Raw genomic sequence first — 27565 nt, forward strand, 5'->3', positions numbered from 1 at the left:
AAATTGAGTAGTGAAACAGAATAAAGACATTAATACCTATATTGTTCAATTACTTCTTTCAGTTCTGAGGTGCTAAAGAGAATGCACTGAAGTGCTGACTTCTGTCAGACTCTCAAACCAGATATTAACAAGAAAGTCTACAATCACCTCTTCACTTTGCAGAAATATTTATTTTCACCCACAGGACAAAGGTGTAGATATACATTATTTTAAAACGTTCTGCATTCATAGTCATATAAAAGTAGTTTTAAAAAAATTCTTTACAGATTATTAAAATGTGTATTTCAAAAGTAAACAAAACCTGCTTCTAGCATTTTGCCCATAGGGTAAATGCAAGTACTTGTGATTTCTTCTTGAATTTAAAATCCAGCTATTTTTGTAGCTTCTTTTTCTTTTTCTCTGGTTCATCCTTGCTGCTTGCCTCTGCAGACAGACTTGCAGGCATATCATTTCCTAATATCTACAGTAAGAAAAGAACAGAAGTCAGAAAATTTTTATTCAATTTTTACTATCCTGGTAAAACTTGAGTTTACTTTACAGACCTTTTACAAACACTGTGTCAACCATCAGAAACTTCTGATTTAGAAAATCACCTAAAAGAGGGTCTACCATCTTAGAACAATCACAGGTACAACACTCACCTGAAATAAAAGCTGAAAAAGGCAAAGAGAAGCAGCAGCACCATGCCTGACAAAGCCAGTAGGTTGTCTGCACCCCACCTATCAGCTTGCATTAGCCTTACTCTGTTTTCAAAGTGTCCCTCTGACTAGAGTCATGGCCATAGGATTGTTTCTGAGTCATGCCCCCAAAAGAAGCTCTTGACAAGCTAGAGTTGGTGAGCACAAGCAGAGGGCAGCTCAGCATGTGAATGCACAACAGGATACAAGGGTTCATTTCTGCTACAACTTTCATTGTCTACTCCCAGTTTTTGAAATCATAGGGATTAAACTCAACACAGACTGGGGGTGAACAGATTGAGAGCAGCCCTGCTGAGAAGGGCTTGGGGGTGCTGGTGGATGACAGGCGGGACGTGACCCAGCCACATGCACTTGCAGCCCAGAAAGCCAAACATGTCCTGGGCTGCATCCAAAGCAGTGTGGGCAGCAGGGCCAGGGACAGGATTCTGCATCTCTCTTCTGCTCTGGAGAGACCCCACCTCCACTGCTGCATCCAGCTCTGGGGTCCCAGCATAGGAAAGACATGGACCTGTTGAACCGAGTCCCCAGGAGGGCCATAAAAATGATCAGAGGGCTGGAGCAGCTCTCCTGTGAGAAAACGCTGATAAGAGACGGGGTTGTTAAGCCTGGAGAAGATGTTCTAGGGAGACCTTTGAGCAGCCTTCCAGCACCTGAAAGGGGACCCTACAAGAAGACTGGAGAGGGACTCTTCACACAGGCAACCAGCGCCAGGAAAAGGGGGGAATGGCTTCCCCTCCCCTTTCCCCTCCCTTGCCCCCACCCCCCCCCAGCTGAAAGAGGGTAGGTTTCATTTAGGTATTAGGAAAAAATTCTTTACTCTGTGTGATGAGGCACTGGAGCAGGTTTCCCAGAGAAGACGTGGATGCTCCCATGCCTGGAAGTGTTCAAGGCCAGGCTGGATGGGGTTTTGAGCAAACTGATCTCATGAAAGGTGTCCCTGCCCATGGCAGGGAGGTTGGAACTAGATGATCTTTAAAAGTCACTTGTGACCCACACCATTCTATGGTTCAAGCTCATACAACAGCTCAAAGGTCAGAATATATTTACATGTGTTTGGGAGCATCATTTCTCAAGGAAAAAAAAAGCAATAGTTTGACTGTATAAACAAAAAGAAGCTCTTACTTATTTTGGGTTGTCTTTTTCCTCTGAGATTAGGGTTACTGAATTGCTGCAATCTTCTTGTTTACCAAGAAAGTCCCATGTACCTTGCTCTAAGAGCACAATCTTGTAATGTTATGTAAAATACTTATCAGGCATGAAGTGTGAGAGCAGAAAAAAAATCCCAGTGTCCCAAATGCACGAAGAAACTAGAACTGAAAAGTCTTGAGACTAGAGACCATTATTAGGACATTACAGTTCCTGTAACATTATCAAGAGAGAATTTTTATATTATGGGAGTTGTAAGACAGAACTGCCATTGACAGCCAGCAATTATACAGTTTTCTTCTGAGTCACCCATCACAGCTACACTGCAATTCACTGGAGCAAAGAGGAGACCCTACCGAATTCTGGCAGATTTTCAGAGGGGCATTTGATTACAGAACTGTGAAATTCAATACATTACTTCAGCAAATCATCATCTTTCCCAACAGTGGAATATCCTAATGGGCCCAGAACGGAAGTTTAATTTATTCTTTTCAACAACACAGTGAAGACCTGTGTTTTGTTGAGTGTGAGTATGAAGCTATCATTACAAGCTGCTGCTAAATTATGTTTTTTCTTCTGGGTTAAATTTCAATTTTACCACATGATGATTTTTTAACATTACTGAAGGATAATACGGTTCTAAGAATTTTGTGCCTTACCTTGGGTTCTACCAAGACCATCCGCATTTTCTGATGCTGGATGTTGGAATCATCTAACATAATGTTCACTTTCACTTTATCAAATACACGTAATGTTGTGTCTTCCACAGTAAGTGATGGCACCTGAAAGTTCAAATTTTGTATAAATACTCACTGTTTGCAATGTCTGTTTTTATACAAATAAACGTTTTTGTATGAAAATATCACTGCTACATGTAAATAAAAATAACCAAAAATTACTGTACTGAATATTCAGTGTTGTAGCATGTGGTATATACATTTTTTGCAGTAAAGATAATTAGATGTCAGTACTACCTCTTACAGAAACACATTCCTGTCAGAACCTACCTATTTAAACTTAAAAAGATTATAGTGGCACTACTACTAGAGGTTAATAAACTTGCATTTAGAAAAGCCTTTCTTACCCTTCTAAATCCAGCTAAAATAGATTTTAGCCATTCTGCTCACTTACCAAATCAAAAAATAAAGGTGTTTAAGAACAAACCTTAAGAATAATAATAAGAACATACCTCACTGTTGTACTCCAGTTTTGGTGTTGGTTTGTCTTTTTCTTCAAAGAAGACTGTTCCTTCTAACCCATACTTGGGAATCAGAACCACAATTGCATTTTTTCTTACAAATAAGATATATGCATCTTCATTTACTACTCCCTTGGTTTTGAAGAACAGCTGTAACCAAAGTAAAACACACAAATAAGAAAAAAATACAGTAGAACATTCTCTTCTCAATTACAAATACACTGTCTCAGAAAAATAAAACATTCAAATACTTAGTGATTTTTAGTGGTAATTCTATACTTAGTGATAATTACACAGCATATCCTGAAAGCAGATTTTAAAAAATCACATAAACCATTTGTAACATTACTGTAGTGTTAAGCATTCATATTTATAAAAGCACAAAACTAAAAGAATCCTCAAGATGCCATTCCAAATTTTTCAGAACAAGCAAAGTAATGTTTAAGCTTTTTGTCAGAAGCATCCCTCAGCCTTTACCATTTCTGCACTCTTGCTTGGTTTTGCACTAGCACTGTCCATAGTTCATCCTAACATCTCAGAACTACTTACCTGTGTATGGAATGCAACAGAGGCCCTTTGTGCATATTGGGCCATTTTATGTCGGTAATTGAGATTTTTACACATCTCTGCCAGTTTGTGTTTGTCTGTAAGTTCTGGATAAGTACTGTCTGCTCCTATGGCCACTGCCAAAAGCCGATGGACTATGATATCAGCATACCTGCAAAGATGAGGTTACAATCATCAATGACATAGTAAGACAGTTTTTAAAAATTAATAAAAAAGTTTCTGAACATACGTTTGTTTTTGTGAATCATACAGATTTAAGTTTTTGTAATAATGACAGCCTGCTGGCAACGCCCTCTATTAATTCAGCATCCATCTCTTTGCTGACCAAAGATGCACTGCAGAGCCAGAATACTGTTATACTCTTTGCTAAAATAAATTCTTTATTGTACCAAGAGAGCCTGTATTGTTGAATGTTTGCAAAAAAAGAAACAAAGTTTTATTTTTGGACTGAAGAATGATCTTTCACCATGGCATTTTAAGCCAATCCCTCTTCCCTTCCTTTCCCATGAAATTAGACAAATTTAGTGTAGAATAGTATTTCAATGCCATTGATCTGCAAAGCATAATTGTATTTGAACTTCTTGTTGCATAACTTATTATAATGTCAGCGAGGAACTTTTTAATGCAGCTGGTAAGAACTAAAATTTGCCCTTTGGACTCCTAGAAGTTCCACAAATTATCCATATGAATGCATAGGAACTTTAATCCACATCTAAGGGATTTCACTTGAAATATTTCTGAGGAGTACAGTGACAGTTATTTTCTTCAAAACTCAGTTACTTTTCCAAGTAGTATGATTTCATTACAAGGCAACAGCTACGTCACCAGGTTTCCAATTACCAGTGTTTTCATATGTAAAATACAGTTTCAAAATTTAAACACAGCTTTCATCTGAAAAATGACTGAGCAAACTCTGCCTCAGTCTCTGGCTAAGACTAAAGCTGACTGACCCCGAAGTGCATTTCTATGCCAGGCATCTGCATTAGGGATGTATTCCTATTATTCTTGTAAGTACTTTTAAAAAATGTTACTAAACCTTAGGAGTCATGGACAGTAAACCCAGGAGTGTACATGAGGATGGACCACCAAGCCACTGCTGTTTCAACTGAAATCTAACACTGAACAGAAACTTTGTTTTTAAATGGACACCACCACAATTTCTTGGCAAATAAATCACGTATTTCTTCTCTCTGAAACTTTTATAAAAGACAAGTACCTTCGAATAGGCGAGGTAAAGTGGGTATAAATAGGTGAGGCTAAACCATAGTGATGAAAATCATTATCCATTCCTGAGCAGAAATAAACAGCTTGCATCATGCAGCGAGTGGCCAAAATTCGCAGCAGTGTATTTAGGTAGGGGAATGTAGGAGATTCAGCTTTGTCTAATGATTCAGCTAAAGCCTTTGCTGAATCTGTCTTAATTTCCAAATTCTGGAAGGAGAGAAGAAATAAAAAAGGTCAGGTATTACTAGCAAATATTAAGAATATAAGCAGAAATATAACAGCTACATCTATGATTATCTTAGCAACTGGCACAGGTATCACAACTAATAATGTGATGGAATGCCACTATTACAAAAGCAAACAAACAAAATCCATGCACAGGTCCCTCCCTCATTATTACTAGTGATCTATCCAAAAAATGAAATAGTGAGTCAGTAGCCTAGGAATTCAGAAAAGACACCCATTCTCAACTGAGAAATACTTTATGCCAATATTAATGAGGTTTTATTTCCTTTGGTTTGATTTTTCTATCCCTTTATTTAATCAGAAAGAATGTAAAAAAACCCCCGTGTATTTATGCCACACACAGATTCTCATCCAAGCACAAGGTAAGTAATTGACTTTATGGTATTTCCTCTGCAAAATGATTAGAATGAATACTCGGAAAAGTGACATGTAAAACTAGTACTGTGTACTAGTACATTTTGCTCCCTGTTTGCCAGTGTTCTCTAATAAAAATTCAGTTAGTGTGAAAATACATAATGCATTTTTAATTTTCAGAAACAAGGTAAATTTCAGCACATGATCAGTTGAATGCTCTTTCCTTCAAATACAGCACTGACAATGAAGTTTGATCCAGAGATCAAATTATGCCTGTATTATGGTAAGATAATTACACATTTAGTAAAAAAGTAAATATAGCATATTAATAACTAATTGTGATGGTTGTGTCAAAAGTAGTAAAAAAGCCACTTTGGTTTATTTAAAAGAATGTTTATCTATGCACAGGAATTTAGCTTTCCAAATAAAACAGTACTTTAAAAATAATTTTCAGGACACAAATGAAATAATTATCATTATTCCAGTTTTATAGCAGTGGAAAATTAAATGGGCTAGGTTTAGACTTGTCTATTTATGTCACACTGAGCGAATCTGGGAGCTACTCTCTTGTCCATAAGAAAAAAAAAATGGGGTGGAGAAAGAGTTGAAGGGAAAAGAAATATGAATGCACATCACAGTAACTACAGAGTTACAAGTTTAGCTCAGATCAAATATCCTGAAACTGGAAAAGTCATTTTTTCTGTTCAGACTCCTTAATTACACTGGACTTACTTCAGACTAAATAAACCTCTAGCTGATCTATGGAGAGGATGGAAACTATAAACACATTTTCTTACTTCCTGACTTTAAGAGAAACATATTATTTCATGTGACTGAACAATTTCTAAGTACATCAATAATGTATGTGATCCAAAGCCAAAAACTGGCTCAAAAATCACGTGACTTGGAGAGGAGAAACATTCACAGCTCACAAGTGCTACAAGGCAAGATTTAAGACACTGATTTGTTTTCTTTACCTAAGAAAGGGTCTAAAAAGTGTAAGATTCTTCTTTTCACCTAGAGGTACAATTATCCTGCTACAAATACCAGTGATTTCAAAGTGTAGCCCATAAACTTTCAAAATACGGCTTTCCAGCCCTTATTCCTGAGTAAGTGGCCAACCAGAGAGAAAATATAGTTTTTCATAATTAATTCACTTAATTAATAAGGTAAAAACTTGCCTTGGACTTTGCAGACTTCACAAGGATGTCATAATTTGATGGGGGAGGAGCAGGATGTTTCCGGAGCAAGGCAAACTCTGGGAACTCATCATAAATTTTTTGTGCAACAGAAATGTTGGCAAGCAACATGAACTCTTCAACCATGGAATTTGTCTCTCTATCAAGATAAACATTTTATATTGTTAAAAGCATTAGACATTTACTTTGAGTGCCTAATGAAGAAACATTCCACCATCCTAACAATGTTGTATAATATTAACTAGTGGTTTTGAACATTTATACGAGTAGGCAAGCAATTTTAAGATTAAAACCAATGCATATTAAGTTCCAAATACTGAATCAGAAGAAAAAAAAATCCCTGAAATATTCTAAAACATTAAAGAAAAATGCTCATTAAAATGCCTGAAAAGACCAAGAGATAACCTCTTGACTTCTTTCTGAGAAGTTCACATATGAAGCATACAGTTCAAGACTTGCTAAATAAATACCACAGTAAAATAGAGGAATTCTCTTTTTGAGGATCAGCTTGACCAAAGAAGTTGTGGATGCTCTATCAATGGATGTGTTCAAGCCCAGGCTGGGTGAGGCTTTAAGCAACCTGGTCTAGTGGAAACTGTCTGGGCCCATGGCAGTGTCACTAGAACTACATAGGCTTTCAAGGTCCTTTCCACCTCAATCCATCCTCTAATTCTATGACTGTCCTGCACTATTATAGGAACTTCATACACTATTAACTAAATGTTGCTACTTAAACATGTCTTTAATTCCATCCCTACTCTGAATTAACTAATAAATAAAATGCATACTTGAGCTCCTTAGTCTGCAGATCAATAGGATCATGAGTTTCACTGTCCATGTGGAAACGAACTTCTGGTGATGCAAGTGTCAAGGCTCTGGAAGACATTAAGTGGTATTAAAAAATTACAGTAAAGCAGACAGAGCAGCTGAGCTGCAAGCCTGTAACATCATCTGGGTTATCACGACACTGTAACTTAAAATTAGCAGAAATTAAAAATAAAATCATGGAATTAATGTTCAAATTTGCAGGAAACGTCATGTGAATACACACCATAGAAGCTCCTAAAATTTCAAACACTACTCCTCTAGTTGTGTTTTTATGACTCTATGAGATCCATATTGATTGATCTTGTGGAGAAAAAGTTAATATCCCAAGTTTATATTTTTTGGGAAATAAGGATAGGCATTCTTATACAAATCAAAATGGCAAAATACTTCTCTTCCACAAGATTTTCACTAAAAAATGGACACATAACCATTACATATTTTGACAGCAAGAACAGTCAGAAAGAATGGTGGGGGAAAAGGCAACAGGTACCCTGCATGGCTTACCCATTATCAATTCTTTTCTTCTTCAGAACTTTTGCTAATTTGTTTAGTCCACGTAGGCTGGTAGTAATGGCATCATTCATAGTTGCTGAATCAATTCTCATCTGTGCTTCAGCATATGTAAGAGAAGCCTTGAAGAGGTTAAGTAAAAACAGACATCATGATACATAATTGAACACTCCAAAAAGAAAACCATAGTTCCTTCTGTCTTGCAGAAAGTGCAGCTTGCTATCGGTAACTTGGTTCACAATAATACAAAGCTTTGCATTCAATACCTAAATGTCTGCTATTCACAAAGAACAATGGACATATGAGGACAGATCTACGCAAGATACTAAGATACACCAGGCATTTACAGTGGGGTTGTTTTTTGCTGATCACATGTATTTCATATATTAGAGGTCTAATTTTCAGAAATGTATTGAACATCTACAGAATCCACTGAATTTAACTGACTAGATGGTATATATCAGCCATATCCTATATACATCATACACAGAGTAACTGCACACATAAACACTGCAGCCTTAGAGGTTGAGAAGGACATGGGAGAATCAAACATTTTCTTTATTTTTAGTATTTCAGTACCATTTTCTAATTCTAATAAAATATAAATCATTAATCAGAAAGAAGACTTTTTTATCAAGTCTGTTGATCATTGTTTTTATAATACAATTTACAGCTTTTTTTCAGAATTATAGTAATATTTACATGACTAACCTTGGAATTAATAATACTCTTTGTAAATCTAGTTTTTAGAATCTCAGCCTTATGGTTCATCTCCCATATGCATGAAAATGCAAGCCTATGGGAGAGAGAGAGAAGGAGGGGAAAATCTGTTAAAATGCATACATAAACATCTGTAGTTTCTTGCCAGGATTATAGTACAGATCATATACATATACCTGTCCACGTTAGATCTCAGGGAGCATAAGTTGGAACTAAGTAGCTCTGGAACCATATCAATCCTCTGCAAAGTAAAGAATAAAAATCAGTACTTTATAAGTTAGTATTTTAACTTCCTGATTTTCAATATAATAAAAGCTTGAAGATAATAATTATTTTTTTGACAAGAAAGCTCAGGTTTCTGAAAGAAAAGTAAACCACCTTAAGAAAATTCATTCCAAGATTCATTTTAATTATCATCTTTTTAGTAACAGTGATTTCTGAAAAGAAATCGTGGTCTGGAAGAAACAAACAGGACTAAGCCTACAGTGTTAATGAATGCAAATCATAGGAAACTTCAGAGATTTAGCTATGACAAAAAAAGCAGAAAACCAATGGAAAAGGCAAAACCAGGCCACTTCTGCAATTTCATACTGGAATTGAAGCAGTATTCCAGTTTCAGAAGCACATGCTAATAATGCTTCAAACCAGAGTTGAATGGGATATTGTCCAGATAATGGCTTTTTAAAGATAAAAAGGAAAATAAAATTGTCTTAGACAAATTGTCTATCTTTTTTTCCTCCTTAGTTCAGAGATGTTCAGAGATGATTCATTCCAAAGAATTAAAAGAGGAAAGCAATGAAAATCCAACCATTTAATCGTACAAGAAGCTGTAGAAAACAATTACTTTTTCACACAGATACACTGTTGTTCCTCTTTTTACTGACTCCTCATCCAAAGCATTTCCTGGGCGAATAAAATGACTGACATCTGCAATATGTACACCAACCTAGAAAACAAGCATCACGTTATGCACCTCATGAAACAGAAACAGTTTTCAGAGTGACATAAACTTTCCCACATTTTTACAAACTGATTTATCCATTCCCAGTTCCTTTCAGCAGCTCCCATATTTCATAAAAAGAACAGTTAAAACCTATCATATTAAAAAAAAGAACAGTCGCATCAATTATTCAAAAAAAGAGCATTTGTACATTTAGGGGAAAGTTATATTCACTACAAATGCAACTCTTCTTTGCCTGAGGGCTCAAATAACCACCTTCATGTTCTTCAAGACTCACTGCAAATTTGTTTTTGCTTTTCTGTTTGCTAGACCTTCCACTCTGGCACAACCTGCTATTACAATTCCCAATTAATTTCTAAAGAAGACAATCTGACTAAATCAGATATAAGGGGGTACAGAGCTGGTGTTAAGCCCGTAGCTTTTAACTGCCTTTTTTTAAAATTAAACATTAATTCCATAGGCATTACACCAGTATCTTAACTTTTTCTATGATAGCTCCTTATCCTAGCTGTAAATATCCTTGTTTATAATACTCAGCTGAAGCAGTAAATAAATTTTATGTTAAATTCTCATGCTAAATGAAGATAAAGCAGGGTGAATTTAGAAGACGCTAAATTCCCACTTTTGACACTGACCTAATGCAAATCAACTCTTTTTATTACCATCTGGCAGCTGTGCAAACACCATTAATTTATTTATAACAGATCTGGAGCTTTGCACATGTCATTTACCACTACTGCACTGTTTGTAAAATAAAGGAACAAGTAAATAAATAAATGACTGGATTGATACAATACCTCTAGATTTCCATTCTCCATTTCTCTACAATGTAATGCATCATCAATATCTGTACAACCAGGAGGATCAACACTACAAACATTCAGATGCCTTAAGTCCTCCCTGTGTTTCATATCCTGAAATTCAAAAGAAGCAAAAAATTGTTTTCAAGAACACCTTCCTTTTCATAGTAAAAATAATCATTTGAGAAAGGCAAGATCTTCCCAAGGAACGAAGCATTTTCAGAATGTTTGTTTTGCTTTGGGAATTATTTCTGTTTGTTTTAAGACAAGAACAAAACAGATATGCAGAAACTACAATGATAAAAAAAAAGCCACAGAAGATCAAGTACTAAATTTTTTTTTGGTTTACAGAAGTGAGGAAGAGAATCAGAATACAACCATAGTTTTATCATGATCTTAGAATTAGCAGGACTAGGAATCGAGACTTTTTAAAGTGAAATTTTGACTGATATCCAGCTGAATGACTTGTCTTGGATATGACTGCTCCTAAGTCTAGCTTTCTAAGGCTTAGACGTCTAGATAGTTGAAAAGAACTGCACACTTTAGAAGTATCTACCCTTGCAAAATGGCTACAAAAAGATCTCTTAGACTAGACAACTGATTTTTAGAGAGCTAATTTACACAAAGATCCCTTGTGTTTCCACATTCAGAAAAAAAAAGGAGTAGGTAGTAAATTATAATAGAAGTAGCCAACCTCCAGGAGATTAAAACGCAAACCCGAAAACACTCAGCCCAACCCAAATCAAAAAATATCGTGCTCAAATTGTTTCCTAATGACATTTTCCTGTAACTTCTAAAGCAACCATTTCCTGTATTTAAGCTACTGTGGAAAATGTAAAATTCACTAACTGTATTTGAATGAGTAATTCTGCAAACACAAATTTCTCTTTCTTTAATTACTGTATTACAGCAGAAATATATTAAAGTCTCCATGCCTCAGACTAATTGGGATGACACATAGGCTGCCGTATTTGGTTACAAAGCTATTTTGCATGATGAAAAACTCCTAGGGATGATTGTATAGTTGCTGGAATTGCAGTCTCTCTCCTTTGCAGAAAACCTTCTTTTATCTTTTTATTCTTTAACAAAACGTGTAGTATCATCTTTATTTTAAAATATTTGTCCTCAACAAACACAGTTTTAGCCAAAATGCAAAAACTTGAAGAGGTCTTATTTCCATTGGAAATCCAGCTGAAAGTTCACACTAAGACAGAACGGTCCTGGACAACATTTCTCGTCTGTTTCTGGTGCACTGGGATATTCAAGAATGTCACAGTTTGCATTGAAGGGGAAGGCACAGTAATTACCACAATAACTTACGAATTATTACCTCTTCGGTAATGCTCCATGGCATTTTTGGTAGGAAACTAAGGACAGCCTGGGAAAAAGCCTGGTGAGGGACATCATGTTCAAGCAGGAGAACTTCTGTCTCTGTCTCTTTATCTCCAGCACTTCCCAAATTCTTTACAAAATGACCCTGAGGAATAATACAGGTACATACACGCACACGTATCAAGCAATACCATTGTGTCCAAAACTAAGTATTTGAGAACATTAACCCTTAGGTTATTCTTATATTAAACTACACAGTAGGAGCAATCTTTTTCAATTCGGTTAACTTTCTCACCTTTAAGAGAAATTTAATTTTAAACATTTATTTGATTCTCTAAGTCTGAACCAAGTCCATCCCCCTCCTTTCTTAGAATGGCTCTAAATTCTCCACAATTAAGACTCCAAAAATTATAAACGTGAAATCATTTTAGCAGGAAGGAAAAACCACTGCTGCAAAAACAGCAAAACTAATACACTCTCATTTCTCTATGGGCTTGGCCTTGTGCCACACATCTCACACCCTAATACCACATCAACTCTACCTTATTCCTCACTTCTCTGCAGTAATGCTGACTTTCTCTTAATGCTTCTTCCATATATTCCATGTCCCTTCAGTTCTCTAAACTAGCGGGAGCCACCTGTGCTCTGCTTCATTACAAGCTGTGTATTCCCACATGAGCCCCTTGAAGACTTCAAAACCCGGCTAGTGTTCTACGCAAATGGAAGGCAGCGTCCTCAGTTTCTCATACAGCCTCTGTTACTTACACTGAACCTTTAACTACTTTTAACCTACTGGCAATTTGATTGCATTTGGTGCATTTGTCAAATATCTGCTAGGACAGTGACTGGTACGCATGAATGAGCAAAATCAGAGTGAAAGATTCACATTTCTAGGAACACAGACTAAAACAACGCAGTCCTTGGTTACTCTGTATAAAGCACCTTAAGTAGCCCATATATGTTTCACTGCAGAACTGGATGAGTAAGCTTTTTAAGCATAACCCCATAGCTGGTGGTAAGACCAAATTAAATCATTTGAGGACTTCCTTAATTTGCACCATCAAATGGCACTCAAAGAATTCAAACTTCATGTCAACACTGTTTGCAGTTACTCAGTGTTGCAGATAATAAATATTTTACCTAAGAACACAAAAAATCAGATAGTTAAAAGTTCAGAAGAAAATGCTAAACTTACATTCGGATACCTGGAATTCCTGGGCCAACCGTCAATAGCAACAATTATTCTTTGCCCTTCCAATGTATCTGCTTGTCTGGTTTCTATTCGAATGCGAGGAATTCTGCGATCAGCTGGTGTAAACAAATGGCGCCTTGCCTATTAACAACCAGAGAAAGGAACAATTAATTTCCAATTCAAGAAAAAAAAACAACCCTGCACTTAAGTGAATCATTTCCTCACCTCTTTGATCTGTGACTTGGAAAGCATCCCACAATACGGCCGCCAGTTTCGTTTTATAATGCCCACTACTCTTCCCGTAGGCCTCAGCATGTCCTTGTTAACAGAAGTCTTCAGCTGGTAGAACAGGTTAAAAATACAGAACTGTCTGAACTCACGTTTAACTACAGCAGGTAACTTAAACTTTAGTAGCAACATTTTGTAACTCATTATAAATTCTATTATGACTTCATAAATAGAACCTCCTGTGCCTCCCTGTGCTTTGCATAACTTTTAGTATTTTCAGTAAGTGACACGACTACTTAGCTGTGAGTTAGCAAAGACAGTGGGAGAAGACAGCGTTCTCAGTTTTTTTCTGTTGTTCTTCATTTTTCTGAAATGATGTCCATTAAGAAAACCCAAACAAATAACATTTTCCATGTTATTTTACAACCTATTATTTTAATTTTTTGGAGTCCTTTTATGCTGCCTGAAAATTCTCCAGTAATTCTCCACATAATCATTAAAAAACGTTCCCATGAAATTCAGTGGAAAGGTAATTTTTAAGAAATTATCTTCTTGTACAAGGCATACATGCGTGTGCACTGCATGCACATTAAGTGGAATTACTGAAAGACCCAAAAATATTTTACAACAGGTTCCAAGTGTATGTATTGCCTATAAAAGGTGCCTCTCGGTATGATACACCACCTGCTCCTACTCTAACAAATCCTAATCTGCACATCAGTATATAAAGATTTACATTATTACATTATTACATGACTACCATTCAGTAACTTTTGGATTTATTAAGCTTAATAAAGTGGGAATTTCTAGCAGAGACTAATTAAATATGATCCATTTTATCCACCATCATGTATTTAACACAACTGTACAATTACAATTAAGTTTCATAATTTCTGTAATCACATTTTATAAAGATGATATACAAATCTAAAGCCTAACACTGTCAGGGTACCACAGATTTCATCTCTTTCGTAACACCACAGTTAAGAAAAATTTTTTCTTTCATACAATGTTTTCTTTCTCCTCTTCACTTTCAATGCCCTCTTCATTCTGGCCATCATCTTGCAAAACCACGGAGGACGGTGCCACCCATTCATCTTTTGCCAACAGCTCCACGGCTACAACATCTTCATGAATCGCTCGGTTTAAATGTTTCAGTCCCTGTACAATTATCTGGATTTTTTAGAAAACAAAATGGAAATGCAAATATTCATGATGATGAAAACAGAAGACCCAAATCTAAGGAGTGTAACAGAAGAGTAAACATGTATGACAGGCTCTACATTGCAAAGAACATTTTAAAGCATGTTTGTGATGCAGTTTTTTCCTCTGCCAAGGTTTCTTACAGTACAGATGATCTTACTTCAAGATTCCAATTGCTTCTATATGAAATATGTTTTCCCCTGGTTTTTGGGGGTTTAATTAAATCAGACAATCCTATTTTTGCAGGATAGGGGATTCCACATACTACTGAGAATGAGGAATAAAAGAGAGACAAGAGAAGTACCTCCAGCTGCCACAAATAGGGAGGGAGGAGACAACTGCCACTGCTTGGAAACAGCATCTATACATCTGTGCCAACTGAGAATCTAGCAGGCAGACAGATGGATTAACTGCTGGGTGGGGAACAGCCCATCTACTCCTCATCAAGCAGGAAAATAGCAGGGGAAACAAAGCAGAACCCCATAAGGGCTCACAACTGTTTTTTTCCTGAAAATCCTCCTGCACACTTGCTCCTGTGTCTTTCACTAGGCATTTCAAACTGATTTTAAAAGCTGTTACGAGCCAATTGAAAAACTATTAACAACCAAGACTCATCTTTATTTTACCAATTGCTTTATCACACTGTAATTTTAAACACATTATTCTTTTTTCAGAAAGAGCATAGTCAGCATTTCAGCAGTCTATATCCATACAAATAAAAAATGCAAGCACCAGCAAAAACATCAGAAAAAAACCAGAAGAGTAAAAAATTACTAATATGCTCCATTTTAACATATGTCACCATGAAAGAATTAAATTTTAAGTCATTATTAAGGCTAGTTAAAGTTTACAGCATGGAGGTAAAATGAAAACTCACCTCTTTATTTTCTTCAGCATCTCCATGAACCCAAACAGTAGCTTCAAGATAATTCTCTCTGCTTGCCCTGTAAGTTCCTTGGAGGTAAATACCAGATTTTATTCCTTGCTGCAATTTGCTAAGAGGAATATGTTCTGGGAATATTATTTTTCCACCTTCTATTTCTTTCTTTAGGAAAAAAGAAAAAAGAGAGGAAATTTTCAGTATTTTATATTCATGTTAATTTCAAAACCAAGCTCAGGAACATGACACACTGAAGCTAACGAACTACCTAATGTAACTGTGTGTAGGTATGAAAAATGAACAATAATGAAAAATTGTTATTAAGCAGTACTTTTCCTAATGAATCATCAAAAGCATAAAAATATGGCAATCATAGGAACTTTTCCTGTTTTCCTGCACTTACTTAAAAATATACTGGACAATTTTATGTTGATTTGGATACAGTGATTAAACAGCCACTTAACAAAGAAAGATTAGCGTAGCAAAGAGTATGGTGCAGAGTGTATCTACTGTAAGCTATAGAAAGCATTATGAAAATACATTACTGTGACTAAACTTTGGAGCAGTCAGACAACTGCTTACACCTGAATGATCTACAGTTAACTGCTGAGAACACCTGAGCCCTCCACTTTCTTCCCACTCTTGCATAGAGGTCTATTCTGTTAAAACTAACTCTGATGAAATTAACTTTCCCATTTTTGTGGTGAGTGTTCAGCTTTATCAGTTGTTTGTCAACATATAAGCCTTTGTGTTTATTCTGATAAACACAAAGCACAAGGAAGTAGAAGAGGATGTAGCTCAACTCTGAGCTGCAGCCTGCATTTATGTCAACTTCACTATCACCAAAAGAAAATGTTTTTGATCTATAACATAGATTTCCCAGCAGACACGAAACAAAGATCTAAATGGTTTGCAATATATTTTGGTTTTATTTTGTTCCAATTATTTCTCATATTTATACACTTTATTTAACCTACTGTTATTATTCTCATCTTCACAACAGTTAACTAAAGCAACTGGCTTTTTACAGATAACAAGATACATACTAACAGGCATATAAGCAGGACTGAAAATGGCTGCAATATTTCCTTTTTACTTTTCAGTTGTGAAAAAGTTAAATTGCCAAAATGGTAATAAAGTCCAGACTCCTTGTATTCTAAACTGACGTCAGTACCCTGACACACAGTACGCAATATTATACTACAAGCCATTTGCGATTAATTTATTTTATAAAACGAAAATAAAAACATACCCCTTCATCAGATACACAAGCAAGACGATCTACAAGCTCAGGATTAGCTGTCAAGCTTTTTATATATTCCTCACCTAAAAAAGCACACACATAAATATTTATGCAAGAGATGCGTGGGATTTAGGTACGAAGAGACTGCTCAGTTTATTTAACCAATAAATTAAACATACATACTGGTTCACTTACACGTATAAGCAGTTATCCCTTCCTCCAGAGCTTTCTCTTTATTAGTTCTGTCATTTGTTAAAAAGACAACTTGAATCTTCTCCTCATCCTCTATTCTCTTCAAGTGTTCATTGTACCATTTCACTGCTACCCGAATGGCTCTGTCATTGCGGTCGTTAGAAGTTTCTCCCCGCTTTTGCTCTATGTACGTTTCTCTAAATAAATTTTAAAAACAAAGGGGGTGCTTGACAAAACAAAACAAATCCCAACATCTATCTATACTTTAAAAAAATTTCCAGACAAGTAAGATCAAGGCTGTTAGGCCAAAAGAATCATTACTGTACCCATTTTTGTAACAGGTGTAACTCTCCTTAGGCCACTAAAAGGCCAAGAAACAGATAGCTAAAGGAAAATAGGAAGGAAGTGTTCATTTCTAATACAACTTTCTCACAGAAAATTGAAGAGGTTTGCATTCATGCTGTTAGAACTATGGATTCAAGATTCCTAGAACTATGGTACTGCAGTATTGGAAACTAATAATGAGCACAAATAAGAGCAAATTAATTGCACCTTCATTTCTTAGAGCTTTCTGTCACTAACTTAAAGGATTTTTGAATTATGCTACACACTAAGCTGACAATATTAATAAAAGCATTGGAGTATGTTTAAAAGGGACACAAAAATGGAAAATCAGTATCCTACTGCTCAAAATAACAGTGCTGTCTGTAAAGCTTATCCAGTATTCTAACCCCCTTTTCATAACATACATAGACTTACATAACTATAAACAGAAAAGCTCCTGGAACATCAACTATTTTCCAACAATATTCCTTAGAAATATACAGTTCTATGACACCAGTGTAATTTTTCTTCCAATCCACATGTTCCAGTTTTGTTTCCCATTTTCTTTTACCAGGTATCAGCAAAACTTTGTCATAACCCATTCCACACCTTACCTGTGATGCTCATTGGTGAAAGAATAGAAATGTTTTTCTGGGTTTTGAATCAGGTCCCTAATTCGCTTGTACACTGGCGCACTCCGATTCCTGACTTCTTGTAGGACTGTCTGCAGCACAATGACATTCTTAATAACAGGATCTTCAAGGATATCAATCTGAGGAACAAAATGAATATGAATCAAAATTGTTGTTTAATTCTATCCAATAATAGGACTTGAAATATTTCCTTGGCTAATATGTGAAAAGCTAACATGAATAATGAATGGCACTACTTCTACCTTTTTCTCTCACTACTGGAAAACTGAACAGTGTTTTGAGTGTATTGTTTTCTCCTCTTGTGGGGAAAAAAGTCAAATAGGATTTTCCAGCCTGTGACCTGAAGTGAAGGACTTATTCTGACTTCCAACAAATTAATCCCCAATGTGTGCAGGATTCCAAACAAATGCAAGGCGAAGTGTACACTACAAATTTTGCTTACATAAAATGGGTTCCTGTAAAATTTACCCTTAGTAAACAAAATGCAACTATGCACAATCTGACAGAAATCTGACATAATTTACAGGCTGTCTGCCTTTGTGAGGAATGCAAGCCATAAAATGGTACCCAACTACTCTTATATAGCTGATGTGCCTATGTATGTGTAGGCTTGAGTTCTCCAGAAAAAATCCCACTGTTAAACTGAAATTTCATCCATGGAGTCAAATCGATGGGAATTCTGCAAACTCCTCTTTGCTTTTGAAAGACCTTTTCCTTTTTAAGGAATTTCATTAAATTTTTCAGCACTTTTCTTTGCCAACTCCTGATACCAAGACCAAGAAATGTACACTAGAGACCCATGTAATCTATTGGGAGAAGAAGATGGGAGCTTCACTTCCTAAGCTTGTGGCAAGAAACTGTGCAAATCCACCTGCAAAATGAGACAGTAGTAAGTCTCTAGAGGGCACAGCTAAAAGAATTAAAAGCAATACCAGATGGAGCTTCTGTGAACCTGATATTTACATGACCTGAAAGATTTAGAGCTGTGGGAAGAAATCCAGCATTATTCAATGCATAAGCTGAAGCACTAGGCCAAGTCTTACTGTAGCAAATCTGTTTCAGTTTCTAGGCAAAACCCTTCCCTACTGTTACCAAGACTTCCTAATCTCCACTTCTCCAGTTCATGTCAGCACACCCAGGCATTCTCAGAGCATTCTCTAGGACACACTTACAAACTTCACCAACAGACACCAAGAAGTCCATTTGTACGAGGCTGAAAATATCCCCCTGACCTGCTGTTTTGGGACGAAAATCCTTACAACTTTTGGGATCTCTGCTGAAACACACAAGTGTTGTGCCTGTCTCCAGAGTACTCCATGTTAGGATTCATATATTAGTTCCAGTCTCCAAATTCTGCACAGGGCTATTCTACCTTCCACATAGGTATTGAAAAACAACCAAAGAAAAAACTTAAATATCAAGCTTGGAAATTACTCCCAGCCTCAAAGTCTACTGTCTGCCCTGCTCAGACTCAAACCTTTGCACAGCCATTGGTGGGCTGCAGAGTTAAAGATGCCCCCGTGCTTCCAGAGTTATACATGGGATGATTTTGCACCTTCTATTCACTACGTGAAATCAACATCACAGTATAAAAAACATAAACCTACATCCTGAAAAACAGAAGAGGCATTCAGAAAAATTCAGTGACCACAGAAGATCCAAAAATTCAGTGATGACACAAAGATCCCAATCGCCATTTCAGAGTCTAACAACCTTCCCTGCTTGAATTTTCATACCCATATCAGACTACAACGAGAAATTAAATAAATACATACATACTGTTCTTTATTCCTACGATTCAGGCAGAAAAAAAAAGAAACCACAAAAACCAAACCCAACACAACAACAACAAAAAAGAAAACGACACAACAAACAAGACAAACAAAAAAACCCACAAGCACACATTTTCGCCCCGCATAAAACTGGATCACAGACTAAGACCAGACCAGGCTCGCCGATGCTGCAGCCTTCTCCTCAGGAGCTGGCAGAGGAAGAAAAGACTACCCGGGCAGGGATCAAGCAGCCACAGGAAACAAGGGAGGAGCCAAGCCCGCAGCGCGCTGCCAAACGCGCCTCTCCAGCGGGACGCCGGAATCCACACGGAAACTTACACCCACAAGGATTTAACACGGCCGGCGCGGGGAAGGCTCGAGCCTCCACATGGAGCCCGGCCGGGCCCAGCGGAAGGCAGCGGCGGGCCCTCCCCAGCGCTGAGGCGGCCGCACCATCCGTCCCTCCCGGAGCTGCTGACCTGGTGCAGGAGCAGGTTGGTGTCGGGCAGGACGAAGTGCGGCCCGGGGCAGAGGCTGCTGGCGGGGCCGCTGGGACGCGCCTCCAGCCCGGGCGCGTTCCCGCTGCCGGGGCCGGGCGCGGCGGGGGGGCAGAGGCGGCACGCGGCGGCGCCGCACGCGATGTCATCGCGCAGGTAGTGCTCGCGCACCACCTTCACCACCGCGCCCGCCCGCGTGCGCCTCACGAACGTCCGCGAGGTCAGCATGGCGCGGGGGCCGCGGGGAGCGCGAGGGCGGCGGGAAGCGGCGCGGGAAGCGGCGCGGGAAGCGGCGCGGGAAGCGGCGCGGGAAGCGGGAAGCGCGCAGGAAGCGGCGCCCCCGTCGCCGCGGTGATGGCGTGGCGCGCGGCCCCGCCCCGCTGCGCCGAGGGGAGGCGGAAGCGCGCGCGTGTTGCCGCCGCTGCCCGAGGTGTGCGGGGGCTGGCCCCGGGAGCGGCACGGCACGGCCTGGCCTGGCCAGGGCCGCTGCCCCCCGACCCCCTCACTGCCGAGTTACGGCTTGGGCAGCTGCCCGCTGCCTTTAGCAGCTCTGGGCATCCTGCGGGACGAACAGCATCCCCCCTTCCCGAGCTGCCCCCGGCTGCTGTGGGGAAGGAAGGGGTGGTGGTGGCCCTGGAGAGCAGCCCACGGCAGGGCAGCCCGGCTGTCGCTGGCCCGGGCTCCGAGCGCGGCGTCTCCGTTCCCTGCTGGGCTCTGAGCAGCGCCGTCTGTAAGGAACAGCCGTGGTCTGTGCCAGTGGTTGTGAAAGTCCGTGTGACCGCTGGGTCAACCAGCCTGGTAAGAACAGTGCTGCTGCTCCTGCTGTGAAGGCAAAGGCCAGCAAGGTTTGAAGGGAGCTTGTCGGCGTCGGGCTCTCCTCCCAGGTACCCAGCTGCAGGATAAGAGGACAAAGCCTCAAGCTGCACCAGGGGAGTTTAAGGTTTGACATTAGGCGGGTTTTCTAAACAGAAAGGGTGATTAGGTATTGGAATGGGCTGCCCGGGGGGTGGTGGAGTTACCTTAACCTGGAGATGCTTAAGGAAAGACTGAACATGGCACTGAGTGCTATGGTGTAGTTGACAAGGGGTTATTCAGTCAGAGGTTGGACACGATGATCTCGGAGGCCTTTTCCAATTTATGTGATTCTGTGATCAAAGTATTCCTTTACCTTTTTCTCCAGTAAGTCGTGATGTACCTCTTACCTGCTCTCTGGCGCTGTTTGCGCCCCGTAGGTCTCGGAGTTTTCGCTGCATGCGCTTTTGACAGCGTGCACATCTTTATTTAACTGTAGCATCGTGCTAGTGAACTGGATTCACACTGGTGTTCACACTGGTATTTAGTTTATTATCGTAAAAGCGCTTGGTATTGATTGTTTAGGAAGAGGATCCTCAGGCTGCAGCCCTCTTCAGAGTTTCTCAAAATGTTTTTCTTGAGTGAAAAAAAATGTTAATGTAATACTGAGAAGCATCGCTTGCTTAGTGGTCTAATTTAACTGGTTAGTTTTTTATGGTGACATTTCATTTGTTTTAATTCTTGCAGTTGATTCTTCAGGGGGCTCATCTCAAAGTATAGTTTAAAAAAGCTTTGCAAATAGTGGAAGAAAATGTCACATAAAAGCTCTAAGGTAGTCAAGAAAGTAAACGTTTCCAGCTCCTTGGAATCTGAGGATATCAGCTTGGAAACCACAGTACCAACCGATGATGTTTCTTCCTCTGAAGAGAGAGAAGGTACTGTAAAAATCACTAAGCAGCTGATTGAACGGAAGGAGTTGCTCCATAATCTTCAGCTGCTTAAAATAGAATTGTCACAGAAAAACTTGATGATTGACAACTTGAAAGTTGAATATTTGACCAAGGTAAGGAGTCTTTCTCCTTTCATTATATAATCTTTTTTTTTTTATGTTTTGGTGCTTTTATAGTATGATAGAAACTTCTGTTCTGGAAAGAATTTCTTTGAATTACATGATGGAGGTCTTGGTTTGGGGGTTTTCTTGGTGTGTTTTGTTTGTGTTTTTTAATGAGAAGAAAAGGAAACAAAGATATAGAAAACTTAGCCGAGTTGTTCAAATCATTATACTTACAAATATATGAAGGGGAATCTAATTATTTTTACCTTTCCTAAATACAAAGGAAAAACACCTGTTTTCTTTCAGAAATGAAAAAAAATTCTGTCACTCAGCAGCATAGCAGGGCTTTTAACCTGAACTTCAGTGGAATACTAAAAAAAGTGATCTGAATACTCTTCAATGCTTTGTTATTGAAGATGGGGCTAGAATATACTGACATGCTAATAGTAGATTTTGTTGTGTACAGCTTGCACTAAGATGCATGAAATTAAGAAAGGTGTAAAAACTTTGCCACATTTGTGTGCAGTTCATTTACATAACATATAAATGGCTTTCTGCTCAGAGTTTAAGCTTAACTTGAAATTAGTTGAACAAATAGCTATTTGACTGAAAAAGACCCATTTAAGAGCTAAGCCTTTTTTTATTTCTAGGTCATTGGGACAAAGTCTGTATCATATTCTGTGAAGCCCGAGCATATTTAGAAGTCTTGTTAGACAGCCATTTTTGCACTGCCCACAGCATTGGGATCTTCGCATTTTTATTTCAGCTTGTTCTTTTTGTAAAATATTTTTTAAAAATTAATATGGTAACTTACTTTGTTTTATACTTACATTCCTTATGTTTAGATTGAGGAGCTAGAGGAGAAGCTTAATGATGCAATCCATCAAAAGCAACTGTTGTCTTTACGACTGGATAGTCAGTTGGCATTACAGCAAGAAGATGCCAGGTATGGAAGTAAAATTAAGAACTTCATCTTTAACAAATTTGTGAGTTAATTTGAATTTGTATAAATAAGTTATTAACAGAAGCAGATAATTATTAGTTGCAGAAGTAGGAATTCTTTTGCAGATTATATTAGTGCTTTCATTCTAAAAATTTAATTTACGTATTTAATTTACATATAAGTAAATTTTAATTCGGTTCTCACTGGCTGAAGTTTGTGGGTTTGGTTTTATGTTACCTAAATTCAAAATTTAGTAGGAAGAGGTAGTAAAAATGTTCTTAAAACCAATAAAGAACAAAAGGACTAGGCAGACGTGGCAGAATTTCCATCAATTTAAACAGAATTTTTAATAACTGCAGCATAGAAGACTTGTGAAAGGTAGGTGCATAATGTTTAGCTTTTCCAATTAGTACTTCTTATGTGTCAGAAATGCTTTTGATTGATGGTATAGAAACTCACTTTCCATGTTGTTTTTCTGAAATATTTTGAGTTAACCTGAAAAATAGACTGGCTAGCAGGCTTCTCCAAATCACGTTGTCAATTAAATATCTCCACACCTGTGAAGGAAGAGCATTACTTACATAGTCTCATGTTAAAGTAGGGCTTACACCATGTGACTAATTTGAAGTCCTATTCAGTAGTAAGGCTAGAACAGATTTAGGGATGTGAAGCCAGACCTGAGATTAGTTCCATCATAGTCTTCCAACTAAGAGCAGCTGATTGTCAGAAAAACGTCTGTCACTCTGTATGCTTAGATGCACCAGAGTGGAATATTTTTATGCTGGCCATACTTGAGTTATCTAAGGAGTGCTCAGTAAAATGTACTGATGTGCAAACTGTTATTAGTAGGCATAAAAAAGTTAAACTACTTTTCCCAATCTTTTCATTTATTTTCTTGTCAGTCTTCAGCTTTCATCTTCATGTAATAGAATTGTACACACTATGGAGCGTGTCCTTGTGTGACTGCTTTGCTGACCTCAGTTCAAAAAGACTGTTATCTTTTTGAAACCAATAGGGTAGATGTTGCCTTGTAGTACTAGTTAGTATTTTTTAAATTCCTTTTTAAGTAATGCAGAAATGACCGTGATTGAATATATTTTCAAGAGTTGCAGCTAAAAAAATAAAAAAAAGTAAGTTAGTTGGTTTTGATTTAAATAAATTAAACACTTCTAAACGTCATTAACTGATGTGCAGTTTCTCTTGCTGTATAATACCTTATCACTGATGATAGTAGTTGTGATGGTGTTTTAAGGCTGGAAGTAAGGCTGCTTGTTTTATGGTAGTAGTGGTTTGTTAATACCGTCCCTGCCCGGCTCCGTGGGGTCCCGCGTGCCCCCACAGCCGCACGGGTGGGTTCAGCAATGCCGTCGGTACCACAGAGTCCAGAAGGGCATTTGCGTGCGTTCCGCCAGCAGCATTTATTGCTGCTACGCTCGCGAAGGGTGCAGAGGCAAACACCAACATGATCCCGCAGCTCACAGTTTTATCTGGGGGTGGGGAAAGGGCAGGACTAGGGAACGGGGACCAGTGGGGAAGCTCTGGGGGAGCGATGAGGGGTGGAGGCTGACAGCCAACCGGGGAATCCAAACTGGGATAGATTCACATAACAGAACATGGCATCCTGGGAGAAGCCTTTCTGGTCACCCTAACATGAAGTGGTTCTTGTGGTACTAGGGGCTTGTCTTACTGAGAACTCTCTGTCCCTTGTAATGTATGTTCACCGGCCACCACAGTTAGTTGCTGTTTGTTTTTTTTTAATAAAGGACTCAAACTTTGTATGTTACAGTAGTTAGAAGGTTAAGGGTTGTGTGCATGTGCTGAAACTTGGTAAGATACAAGTTAGAGTTACTATTGCTTTATTTGGTAATTTACTATTTCCTTGGGATTTGTGTGGAAATAGATTCCGCTTTTTCATGTTTTTAACCTTTTAATTGGTTAATGAAGCTTGGTTCGTAAATTCAAGGCAGCATATGTAGAGATTGACAATACAGAGCTGAATCTGAGAGCAGACAATGACTATAAAGTTCCTGGCTTTTATATATAATGTAACTGATATGACTGTTTAACCATGGTGGTATACATTCTGACACTAATTACCTAATCTTTGTAAATTTTTCCCTCTACAAAATGAGCAGAACTCACTTCTTTGTCAGGGTATTGCAAAGCTTTGTCACTTGTGCTACTCACTACCTGCTATCTTCTGCTTTCAAATCCATCTTGAAGGAAACATCAGGCTCTAATGAAACAAGAAATGGAAACTATTTTATTGAGACAGAAGCAACTGGAGGAAACAAATCATCAATTGAGAGAGAGGGCTGGAGATATCCGTCGTAGCTTGCGAGACTTGGAATTAACCGATGAATGCTATGAGAAGCTAAAGTCTCTTCCTGAAGATCAGCTTTCTATCCCAGAATATGTTTCAGTGAGTATTGGGTTTTTTACTGGTTTAAAACCTAACCTGTGTCTTGGGTCTGGCTGGTACAGAATTGACTTTCTTCATAGCAGTCCAAATCTTGCTGTGATTTGCACTGGTGGCTAAGACAGTGTTTTGGCTGTTGCTGGACAGTGCTTGCACAACATCAAGGCTTTCTTTTTTCCCTGTTCTGCCTCCCTGTGCCCCAGCAAGCAATGAATGGTCATGAGATTGATAGGGGACACAGCTGGACAGCTGACCTGAATTGGCCAAAGAAATACTGTGTACCATATAACATCATACTCAGCAGTATAAATTGGAGGTAGAGAAAGAAAGAGGAGGTGGGGGGTGGTGGCTTCCAAGGTGGTTATTACTCAGAGAGTGGCTGGGTATCAGTCTTGATCAGTCTCCACAGTTTCCGGGAGGTGGTGAGTTCTTTGATTTTCCTTTTTTAGTTTTTGAGCTCACCTCTTTTTCCTTCAGTAATTGTTTAGAAAACTCTACACCTGAGTTTTCTTGCTTTTGTTCTTCTCACTCTCTCCTCTGTCCTCCTCCCAGGGGAGGCAGCAAGTGGGTGAGCAGCCATATAGGCTGCTGGGCAGGGTCAACCCACCACGAGCTGTAAATTGTGGTGGGTTATGGTTTTTTTTCATCTCTTAACTAGAAATAAAGGACCCTCAGAGGCAGATGTGTTTCTGGATCAGTCTGTTATGACTGGGTTCCAGTAAAGAAAGGAACTTTTTAATCCCAGATTTTGATGCCTTGAAAGAAAGTAGAATTGCTGACATATTTTAAGGAGGTTAAGCAGATGGGATGTTACAATTAAAATATGAGCACACATTGATGATATGAAATACAGCAGGCTGAAAAAAGGAGTTTGAAACTTGGCTTGCCAGAACCACAAGTTGGGGTGGCTCTTGCAAACATCCCTTACTTTTGTCTTATGGTTTCCATATGTCCCTTTCCTATTTGACTAAACACAGGAGACAAAGTGTACCTTAAAGTATGTTTTAAGACTCATTTTCTTGATTTAAGATGTTTGTTAGTCATGGCTTGTGGGTATATGAAGAGGCCACGGTGTACTCATTTGCAGTAAAAAGACTGCAGGATATGTCCAGAGCATCCCACCTGACTTATGAGGGTGAAGAAGATTTAGACATAAAAACCTTAATTCACCAAAGTATTAGCATTGTACTTACCTATAGAGCTTGTTATTAAGGAAGCTGCAAATATGAAAATGTTAAGAACCTTAGTACATTTGTTGAGGTATAAATGCTACATGAATGAATCCTCTGGATCAAAGTCATGGTATACATGCTCTAGATATGTACAGAGAAGTAAAAATTGTCACCCTTATCTAAAGCATGTTCTTTTGAACGTCTAAAAAGCTGGGCTTTTCAAAGTGCTAGGTAAATCATAAGGCTCTGTGGGATAAACAAGAACAGGTAGTTTGGGGCCTGTTAGTTTACCAGCCCCTAGCTGTCTGCTGTACCTGCTGCCCTCTGCAAAAGTGTTCAAGGAGGTTTTGTTGATTCCTGCATCACCATGGTTGAAAAAACCAGATTTTTAACAGAAACTGAAATCCATGTGAATGGATCTATTGAAATTGGTGTGCAGGAAGTTCAGGACTTCAGGAATTGATTGACAGTTGGTATAAAAGACTCTGTAGAGAGGCAGGATAGATACCAGGAATTAATAACCTTGTCAGCTGCTTAAAGTGAAGCTGTCACAGCACAATGTAGATTTAATTTGTGAGTAGAAAATGGCTGTCAAAAAGATGTGAAGTGGGAGAGATGAGTAGCAGCCACCTTCTACCCTTAACCTTTTCTTTTACTCTTGTGTTCAACCAGTAAATGTTATTTTTGTCTGTGACAAAAACTCCTCTACTTAAATGTTCAGTGAAGCCCCCTTCTTCTTCACACATTATTTTTTCTTTTGAAGAAGTCATTTTTAGACCTTTCTTTTTTCTGGATAAGGCATTCTGAAGATATATTGTAGTAAGGTGTTATTTTCTGCTTTTTTCAACTTCTTTTGGCAGAGGATTAGTGTGAACATAAAGGTATCAGTTAAGCTTGGTGGTTGTTTATCATTACTTTGAGTTATGCAGCTGATTCAAATGCTGGGAGGCTACAAAACTGTTTTGCATATTTTGTCTGTGCATCCATTTGGCTCCTGAAGGCTTAGGAAAGGACTTTGAGGGGAATGCTGTTTTCTGCTTTGCTTGCACTAAGGAGGAATTGTACATTTCTCAGGCAGTTAAAATTTCTGATCTATATGCAAATTAATAATATAGCCCACTGACATTAGGATAAAATTTTCCTTGTCAAGAAAGGGTCCTGCATACGCAACTTGAGCAAGAAATTTTCAGACTCTTTTTTTTTCTATTTATCAATTAT

General features: G+C 38.4%; 2 protein-coding genes across 8 annotated transcripts in view; one reads left to right on the forward strand and one right to left on the reverse strand.

Moving 5' to 3' along the window:
* Positions 1-150: 150 nt before the first annotated feature.
* DIS3 (DIS3 homolog, exosome endoribonuclease and 3'-5' exoribonuclease) lies at positions 151-20264 on the reverse strand. Its single transcript, XM_032099938.1, has 21 exons — positions 19950-20264; positions 17660-17817; positions 16725-16918; positions 16539-16612; positions 15284-15451; positions 14212-14376; positions 13201-13314; positions 12979-13116; positions 11782-11928; positions 10449-10565; positions 9535-9636; positions 8867-8931; positions 8682-8766; positions 7965-8092; positions 7421-7507; positions 6615-6771; positions 4826-5040; positions 3592-3760; positions 3034-3192; positions 2504-2626; positions 151-460 (listed from the first exon to the last, which is right to left on the reverse strand). Exons 1-21 carry the CDS (start codon positions 20193-20195, stop codon positions 371-373), a joined length of 2901 nt encoding a protein of 966 aa, XP_031955829.1. The 5' UTR covers positions 20196-20264; the 3' UTR covers positions 151-370.
* PIBF1 (progesterone immunomodulatory binding factor 1) overlaps positions 19788-27565 on the forward strand; it is a 107835-nt gene continuing 100057 nt past the window's right edge. For 5 of the 7 annotated variants that reach the window (XM_032099939.1, XM_032099943.1, XM_032099944.1 and 2 more), the window contains exons 1-4: positions 20358-20907; positions 21507-21822; positions 22659-22759; positions 24980-25178. In XM_032099939.1, coding sequence (XP_031955830.1) covers positions 21571-21822; positions 22659-22759; positions 24980-25178 — 552 coding nt within the window. In that variant the 5' untranslated portion in view covers positions 20358-20907; positions 21507-21570. Of the gene's footprint in view, positions 19965-20357; positions 20908-21506; positions 21823-22658; positions 22760-24979; positions 25179-27565 lie in introns of those variants that run through there. The other 2 variants (XM_032099941.1, XM_032099940.1) reach the window with 2 other exon arrangements.

The sequence above is a fragment of the Corvus moneduloides genome, chromosome 2, assembly GCF_009650955.1.
Source record: "Corvus moneduloides isolate bCorMon1 chromosome 2, bCorMon1.pri, whole genome shotgun sequence".
Classification (NCBI taxonomy): domain Eukaryota; kingdom Metazoa; phylum Chordata; class Aves; order Passeriformes; family Corvidae; genus Corvus; species Corvus moneduloides.

Bases quoted from the DNA above. Each gene is read 5' to 3' on its own strand.
- DIS3 (XM_032099938.1), bottom strand. From the start codon at position 20,195: ATGCTGACCTCGCGGACGTTCGTGAGGCGCACGCGGGCGGGCGCGGTG. The intron at 7,508-7,964 runs GTAAGCCATGCA...AATGTCTTCCAG, and splicing joins AAGAAAAGAATTGATAATGG to AGCCTTGACACTTGCATCAC. The intron at 6,772-7,420 runs GTATGCATTTTA...TTATCTTGATAG, and splicing joins CTGCAGACTAAGGAGCTCAA to AGAGACAAATTCCATGGTTG.